This window comes from Xiphophorus maculatus, chromosome 6, assembly GCF_002775205.1.
Source record: "Xiphophorus maculatus strain JP 163 A chromosome 6, X_maculatus-5.0-male, whole genome shotgun sequence".
In the NCBI taxonomy this organism is placed as follows: domain Eukaryota; kingdom Metazoa; phylum Chordata; class Actinopteri; order Cyprinodontiformes; family Poeciliidae; genus Xiphophorus; species Xiphophorus maculatus.
The window spans coordinates 3,512,423-3,521,786 of record NC_036448.1 but is presented as its reverse complement, the minus strand read 5'-3'; the positions used below and the strand labels follow the sequence as shown (position 1 = coordinate 3,521,786).

The window sequence follows — 9,364 nt, the reverse complement described above, 5'->3', positions numbered from 1 at the left end:
AAGAATGGATCATTGTCAAACTATGTGTTTATCCACTGATTTCCATCTGTGTTATGCTAGTGAACATACAGTAGGGAAAATTCACACCAGATGCCATTAATATCTAAAGTAATCAACACTTACCAATGGAAAAAATGAGCATTTACTCCATAAAACAGGTTGTGTGCAATAAAATAAAATGACAAGTACTGAACATGATTCATACTTGCAGAAACTACGAATTGTATTCTTAAATAATTTAACCCAACATATTTCGGGTTTTGCAAAAAATTATAACTTGCCTGATTCATTCTAGCAGCTTTATTTTTGGTCTCTAAACCCAATGGAGATTTTCTTTTCCAGTTGTTACATTCATATTCTTATTAACAATGTCATTCATCTTTCCCTCTATTATAAAGTCTGTCATTGCCATAACAGCGCCACACCATGATGTCCTCACTTCCTCGGTGAGTGTGTGTGAGTTCAAATTTAACCCCCCGTTCTGTAGCAAACTTTAAACAAATTTCAACATGCTTTTCTTTGACAGTGAAGCACTGCATAGAGGCCACTGCAGTTGAGTGAACTGATAATTGTTTTCAGTGAAAAAATGTACCTGCTAATTCCAGTTCTTTCTGAAGCTCTCTATAAGTGGCCCTCTTTCAAGCCTTCTGATTTTGTAATGTGCCAGTGTATTCTGTTTTGACTTCTGTGTCATAAATCTGTAGAGAAGCACCTAGGTGGTGCCCCTGTAACATTCCAAGACTATAAAAATGTCTATTATCAGTGCTATGCAGCAATGAAGTTGAAATATTCTTGATAGATAGTCATTGCTTTTAGCCATTCTGATATGCTTCTTGTGTGATGCCCTGGACATCAATTAGGACTAAAACTGGCTGATGTTAATTTGCCCTGATAGCAGTTAGAATTGGTCTTAAAATGTTGACAGATCTTAGCTTTTCTGGCTGTCTTTGCAAAACAGCTCTTGTTTTCAACACTTACTCGCTGTGTCATTCCTTCTCGTTACACACATTACATGAACTAACTTGCTCTGATTCCTTGGGTTGCTCCTGACAACCGGTTGGATTTACACGTCCCATTAGTAGTGTAGACGCCACACTGAAATGATTTGCTCACCACCCCTTATCATTGGATTCAGGTGTTCTAGTCACTTCAGAGGCCTACTGTGTATGAAATGCTGTGCCTCAGCATGCAGACTGCTTCCACGGTCTATTGAGGTTGCAATATTTAGCTCGTACTTTGTTTGGGATGCGACTGGGAATGCTAGCAATTAAACCACCGACGAATTGACACAGGAAATTCAACATTTGTAGCTTCAGTTCGGTCCTTGCGGAGATCTCCCAAAGTCTGGAATGGATTTTGCTTGACAATCCTTTCAAGGCTGTGGTTCTCCCTGAGGCTGGTTTCATCTCAATTTTCTGTTAATATGCTTAGATATAGAACTCTGTGATCAACCAGCTTCTTCAGCAATGACCTATTGTGGCTTACCCTTATTGTGGGTGTCGATGACTCTCTTCTGGACATCTTCAGTTAGCAGTCTTCCTCACCCTTGTAACCTATTGACCCAGAGTAGATGGATTTCAATTACAAATGCGCACAAACCTTTGTCAATATTCTGCTAATGTAAAAAAAAGAACAACAACACAATTTTGCAACTGCAGCGTTTCCATTAAATAAGAAGCATAACTAAAACCACACATGAATAAGTTTATTAACGAGATAAGTCATTAAAAAACATGCTGCCCTCATCCTCCAACTACTTCCTGTCATCTCCTTTGTGGTTTGCGCTAGTGGTAACATCTGGTTGTTGATCATGTGCCTTGTGATGCGAAATGAGTGTTTCTATTACAGCTTTGTGAAATAAACCAATTTTGATACAGACAAAAAACCAGTTCATCCAAAATTTCTTTCTCCCAGGTGTTGCAAGTGTTTTGAATTAAGTAGCTGATTAGGGTCAGGAGCTGATAATGACATTTTCATAGTATTCAAAATTTCAGAGATGCTAAAATGTGGGTTTCCATTGTCTGAAAACCCACAATCGTCAAAAATTGCAAGAAATAAAGGCTCGGAATATGTCACTTTATGTGTTATGATGTTTTACGACATACGAGTTTCACTTTTTGAGATAAATGAAAAGAAATACTGCATATTTACACTGCATTATTTTTTTTTTAGATGTAGTAGCACCAAAATACCGAATTGGTTAAATGAAACCCAAAACTCACCTCCGTTTTATCAGCTGCGTCAGTAATACAATGTGAATAGGATGCTCGTGTTAAACATGGAGCAGCACAAACAGCATCACCTCCCGCCAGCTGCGTCTCGAGACGGTAACGCGGGGGCGGCGCGCGCCGCTCCGCCTTTTCGTCGCTCGCGCTCGGCCTAGGTAGAAGCGTAAGACCTCGTCAGAGTCTCACACGGACCCGAGCCTTCAAAACCGAAGATAACGGGAGAGCAAAAAAAAAAAGTAGGCGAACCGACGCGTTCATTTTTCACCCCCCACTTTTTCCAACAGCCGCTGACACCCAGAGACACATTTTCTGAGTGCGAGGGTGATTTTACTATCTTCCTCCAGCACCATGAGAAGCTCCACCGGCAGACACTTGTTGTGCTTGCTGCTGCTTTTCTTTCCGCTCTCGTGGGCAGAGGACACGAAAAAAGACGCGAGGAAGACCGAGAATGTTACAGGTACGGACGTTTAGCAAACCTGTTGCAGCTGGCGTTGTTTTCTGCTGTTTATTATCCGTAATAATTGTGGGCCTGAGGGATGCGCGGTCTGCGGAAATTGTGGATAGATCCCACATAAAGCTAGGCATTTCTTTAGTCCGTCTGACAGTATATGCTTCCATCTCACATCTGGCAAACTTAGAAAAGTCTGAGGAATTAGCTCATTTCTTTCTTATGTGGCTTAGACTTAGTTGACTACACCTGCTTAATGACGGACATTTTAAAGCTCACCTGTTTAAGCATGCGGTATTCTGGCTTTTATCAGTCAAACTGGTATCTCAGATTAACAGTTGTTCAGTATTTACAGAATATATTATTGTGGGGTCTGAAATAGTATTGTATAAAGTAGAATCACTCAAACAAACAAAAAAAATCTCAAAAAATTGTAGATGTACTTCATTCACACTTTGAAAATGTTATTTTACTTTTAGCTAAATAAATGCGTCTGTTAGAGCAATATTCGTTTATAAATCAAATATTAAGTCATTTTTATTGGTTCAAACAGACTTTAATGTTAAGGTACACCATTGAAACAAAAGGTTTGCAGGAAATCAAAAGACATGTTCATTTTAATGTCTATAGTTAAATCAGATCAAACTTGTCTCGTTTCAGGTTAATTAGAATTACTGAAAACTATTTCTATTTGCTCCAGTAATGAGAGAAACGTGTCAGGTTTAAGTCTTTAAAGTCAAAACTTTATATACATTATTCTTTGGTTGCATTGCCTTTGAACTCTATGACTTCGGTCATAAAAACCATGGTTTACGACACTTAAGAAATTATGCTGAAGACGCCTCTTGTTTGTTTTTTAAATTTACTTAAAAAACACATCGCACCCACATAATGTAACATTTTATTTTTGGACTCAAACGCACATTGTGAAATCCTAAATTTTTAAATATTTTATAAATATACTATTAATAGACTAGACTAAGAGCAAAACTGACAATTTGAAACTGTTGATAATTACAACCACTTTGATAAAATTTCTGTTTATTCTTTCCTATTTTTCACTCTTTACATAATACAGATAACTTATCATGCTCTCGTTTTTTTCTAATAAAAGTAAGACATTTGTGAATGTTTAAGAAATTGTTGTTTGCTTTTTGCTATAAAAGTGAGTAAAACAGAATAATATTTTTCATTCTTTGAATGATAATTTATTCAGAACCAAGTACAGCACTCTAAGCATCTGCTTCAGTCATCGTCCCAGAAATGTTCCTTAATAACCGAATTTTGTTTTGAACTTTTGTTTTGTCCAGATTGAGCCTAGGCGAACAAAGAACTCGGTCTGAAAAGTGTGGGTGTTAAATAATCCACATCACCCATGCACGCGATGCCATTAACAAAACTTTTCCACAACTTTGCTCTCACTGTGTTAATAATGTTCTACAATCTAGACCAATACCACACAGATTCACTGAGACTGAATTTCACACAGGTGAAGCCTATTTACTAATTCAGTGACGTTGGAAGGAAGTTAAGGGTATCAGAGAAAAGGGGGTTGAATGTCAATGCACAACACGTTTTACAGTTTCATATGCTAATTAATTCTGAAATCCACGAATCATTTCCTTCCATTTCATTATTCTGCACTGCTTTGTGTTTGCCTGTCCAATAAAATCCCAACTGGATATTCAGATTTTTGCAGTACTAACCGTGTGAGAAAGCTCAAGGGTCCCTTCAGTTATGATCAAAACATTGTGAAGGTGACTACATTGATTTGCGCCTAAACAGCACAGTGTGTCTGTTCATATTTAAGCAATACCACGCCATTGGTCTGTGGATACCGGTCCAACCTCTCCTGCTCAAAGTATAATTAAATTAAGCCTTGACAACTCTCTTTAGGAGAGGCTAACCAAAACATCTGCTAACATATTTTCCTCTGGAGATCAAAGGAGCATATTCTTAAACAGAGGGGGTGAAGAAGTCCTGCCTAATGACTGAGGAGTTGTTCTCCCTAGAGGACTCCACTTGCACCGATTTTCACATCTTCAACTCATTAATGGCGAGCGTTTCTTGGCTGCCTCGGAGATAGATGTTCATCTACTTTAGCTCTAAATTCCGTCGCTCAAAACAGATGTAACGTGCCAAGTTCTCTGTTGCTTTCACCCACCAATTATCTGGCAATTCGCTGACCCCTCGAACGCCCTGCTAGTTGGTGATAGGCCAGTTTAAATGAAACCCTGTTCTTCCCGATGATTAGGTTGAGCTTGGCCTGGGGGGATTGTTTTTTGTTCTCTGTCATTATTCTCCGTCTGTTATGAAAGGCTAATGTCACGGGCGTAACAGTAAATAAGAAATAAATTACAGTTCGGTATGCATCTGTCATGGTTGGTTTCAAGTCGGACACGAATGTAGGCAGAACTGGAGGCAGGAGGTGAAATGGAGGTCTATAATTAGGAAACCATAAAAGAAAACCCTTCTCTAGCAAAGGACGGTGAGAACCAATGAGTTTCTACGGAGGCTGAGGTGTAAATGACAAACAGAAGAATAAACTAGGAAACTGAGCACAAATGAATAAACCTTTTATAAACGTAACACTATCCTAACAATAAAGAACACTGGGAAATATTCAGAATAGGATAAACCCTACTGGACATAAATAAACTACAAGATAATGATCAGATAAACTTTGGAAAACCAAAGCCCAAAGTTCCCAGGATCATGACAGTATCCTGGTTTTAAAGTCGAGTTTTACCACGGTTAAATCAAGAAAAATGTTTTAGAGTTATTTGTTTACTGCTGTCCAGAGATTTAAAAAGGACAACATAAAATGTTCAGTTTCTGAAATTAAAATGGTTTTATTCTGTTCTAAGACTTCACAAAGTGGAAAGTTTAGAACTGCCTTGAGATCTGGTCGACTATAAAACAACATCACCACATTACTGAATACAGCATCGCTGTTAGGAAAATCTCTTCTCATCAACATAGACTCCTCTGGATGTACGGAGTTTAGGCTGATTGGATGTCAGCTAATGTGTCTCCAGTATCTGATTTTTTACATTCAGTTTTAGCTGTTTTAGGGAATAATTAAGTTCAGAGTAAAGTGAGCTATTGGATGTAATCTTATCAATGATAAAAAAAACAACAACCGACTTTTTGATTTTGGTCACATATCTGAAGTTTTGGTGGTGTCCACCTTTTTTCTCCACTATAATGCCATGAGACACTAACATTCCCAGCTAGCTTAGCTAAGTGATAATTCCTCTGTTATGTTTTGGAGTCACTTTTTAATGTTGTGCTACACAAAGTTGCATCTCACACTTTTCCCCGCACATTAACATTCTGCATGGTATGAAACAATTTTTTATTCGTTTGGTACATGTGTGTACAGAAGCAACAGGGCGGTACTGGATGGTTAGGGTCTGAATATGTGCACCATTACACTCCTTGTTAATATCCTGATTATAAGTGTTTGAATTTTAAAGCTGGATGTCCTTGACCACAGTTAGATGCCAGGAAGCCTTTTAACTGCTTACTCTACCTGTGGAGGTCTTACAGGCACTTTCTGACTGGAAGACAACTAGGAAGACACCGATCCACTTTTGTCACTTCCGATACCAATACCCATATCTCAGGTTTAGCATCGGCTGATACTGACCCGATTCAGAAAACCAGTGCCGAACTGATTTAAAGCTTCTTTTTTTTTTAAACATAAATGTACTGAATTACAAATTTATTTGATAACTGCATCAGTATTAGAAACCCCAATAGTTTCACAAATCTGGTCAAACATGTAAAAACAACTTTAATTTGTTAGGTCAGTGAAATTAGGTGTAGAACAGCCAATGCACAATAAATAATAAGGAAACTGAATAAAACAGTAGACTGACTACCTTGGTCAAACATGTAAAAATAAACTACAACAAACCTTCTCTCAAATGGTTCAGAAAGTGCACCAGCTGTAGATTTTTTTCCAATATGGAGACGGATACAGAGATTAATATTGGATCGGTGCATCTCTAAAGACAACCGCAACAGATCCACAGGATCTCCATTCTAGTGTCATTTCTTTTAATTCTAGCATTGAAATAATGCTTAATAGTAAAGAAAAATTTGTTTCTTGTCAATAAACCTTTTTTCATCTGTTATCTCTCTTCCTAGTTTGTGGACAAACTAAAACAAGACGACTATTTGCGAGGCATAAGATTTCTCCAGCAGAGCAGATTCAAATTGTAAGTTTTTAATCTTTCTTGATTAAAGCAATTTTCTTGGGGCATATAAATACTAAGCTGACAGTATTTACTGTCAACATAATACAGTAAATCCTGTATGCCTTCTTGTTACCTAACGAAAGTTTTGCTTTCTTACACTGAACAAGAAACAAAGTTCCCTTATTGACCAACTCCTATCAATTACCTTTTCCCCTGTAAATCCTTCCACTAATCCTGTCACGGTAAAAAATTACGTTGGACAATAAATTGTCCCACTAATTATTACAATAGGCGATAATATTATGTCGTCACATTTCTAAAATAATGGCATAAGTTATATTTTCTCTTTTCAAAAACATTAAAAAAAAATCACTTTTGCCAAAAAAAAGATTTTCTCCAAAAGTGATACATTTTAGGAAGGTGATTATATTGAGAATGGTGTAATAATGCCAGTTCGCCCTCCAGTGCAACATTTTTTTCAAAGAACACTTCACATTTGAACTGGAAGACAGTTCCAAAATAAAACACAACCAAAGACAAGAAAACAAAAACCTCTTACAACTGGGAGCATAACTATAAGGATTGTCTCTGTAAACAAAACTGCCCTTGAAAAATATGAATCATCAAAATGGAAATGATTGAGCTCATTTTAATTGATCAGGTGATTAACTGATTAATTTCTTATTGCGACATGCTTACCCTTCACACACCCGTCCCAACATACAGCTGAGTCGACTCCAGACTTTCTCCCTGGTTTATTCCTTTTGCACAGATCTGAGGTCCTGTCTCTGTCCCAACATGCCACGTTGTCACCTTCACTGCCGTTTCAGAGACACAAGTCCCACATCCTGACCCCGGCGCGGCGCTGCGGCCGCCTGATGGAGAACTGCTCCTCACACTTGCCTTGCTGCGACCCGTGCGCCTCCTGCCGCTGCCGCCTCTTTAACACCATCTGTCACTGCTGGAGGATGAATCCGCTCTGCCTGAAGAGGACCTAGTGGCGACCCGCCGGTACACCTCAGCACACACTGGGGGAGTTTTCTCTAATTCTGCTTCAATGTGACCCGAACCATCATCCAACGGCAGAGCGCAGTAGCTGTGAATAAGAGAGTGAAAATAAGGGAATGTTTCTAAGGAGATGTAGCATAAAAGAAAAGCTAAGTTGTCATCACACGCAGCATTAATAGGCAGATAAAGACTCAACACATGAGCCTGCTATATCTCACTAAAAGTGTACAACGTTGCCTGTATAAACACTGATCGTGCCATTTCTTTGTAAAAATTAGAATAAATAAGTTTATGAAACAATTCTGGCTCAGTACACAACAACAAAGCCGTCTGTTAGCTTACATCTGTAGCTTACATCAGTGTATGTCGCCTTACAGAGACGAGACAGTTTTATGCATCACTGCTGCGCTAAGATTGCCTTATAAACAGGGATGGTGTTCCTATCAGAGGGTGTAGCCAATGGAAAGCTTGACTTGTGTCATTTTTCATGTTTCTAGACAATAACATGTTAACTGTGACTGATTTTTAGGCATTGTTGCTTTTAAGTATTTGCATATTCTCTCCTGTCACTCATGTGGAGACATTTACTGTATGACTTCAGCATCTTTTCTTTAAGACTCACAGCAGAAATGATGTGGAAAAACAAATTTCATGTACATTATTAATCCTTTATTGCTTGCACTTAATTATTTGTGTACGGTTTTATGAGTTCAAATGATTATATTTTTGCTATCTAATAAATATGCAGTGAACTGATGATGTCATGGGGTTTGTTTTGAGCTGAAATGTTAAAAAAAAAATTTTTTTACTAAAAAACATCCTAAAAGAATAAAAGAACACAATTTACATTGTTGGGGAAAATAAGCTTTCAGATTTCTTTTTTTTGTTGTTGTCACACTTAGATGTTTCAGATCATCCAATATATTTTTATGTCAAAGATAACATTACTAAATAGCACATGTAGGATTCTAGCAGGCAGGGTTGACCGTTTTTCCATAACATAACAGGCTAAAGTTTTCATTATATAATAATGAAACAATTTTAACATCATTTAATGTCAGCCATATTAAATACTGACTAAAAAAATGGAAATGGTTGTTTTCTCACATTAGACGTAGATATATTATTAAAATATAGCAAAAAAGGGACTTTAATAAAAGATAAAAAGCATAAAACTTTATTGTTTTCTTTATCACCTCCATACCTTCGTAGCACATTTTATTTGGTTGAGAAGTTGGTGTTGCTTTACCATGCAGCTTAGCTGAGTGATGTTAATGAGAAACGTAAGGAGTACGGCTGCCACTTATAAATCTTGTCGGACAATAACTTGTCTCAGAAGTTATTGCAATAAACTATAATGTTGTTTGAGACCATTTTCAAGTAATGCAATGGTAATGGCATAATAATGCAAGAAGAGCACATTCTCAAAGATCAATAAACTTTTAATTCTAATGAACATTTAATACTCTAACTAG

General features: G+C 37.5%; 1 protein-coding gene across 2 annotated transcripts; it reads left to right on the top strand.

The window, feature by feature from the left end:
* Positions 1-2,375: 2,375 nt before the first annotated feature.
* Positions 2,376-8,641, top strand: LOC102223718 (agouti-related protein-like). 2 transcript variants are annotated; one of them, XM_005802376.2, is made up of 3 exons: positions 2,376-2,685; positions 6,832-6,902; positions 7,712-8,641. In XM_005802376.2, the coding sequence occupies exons 1-3, from the start codon at positions 2,577-2,579 to the stop codon at positions 7,877-7,879; spliced, it is 348 nt and encodes a 115-aa protein (XP_005802433.1). In that variant the 5' UTR covers positions 2,376-2,576; the 3' UTR covers positions 7,880-8,641. The 2 variants fall into 2 exon arrangements, with proteins under 2 accessions (XP_005802433.1, XP_023191675.1); XM_023335907.1 differs by having other exon boundaries at positions 2,596-2,685; positions 7,654-8,641.
* The last annotated feature ends 723 nt before the right edge of the window (positions 8,642-9,364 follow it).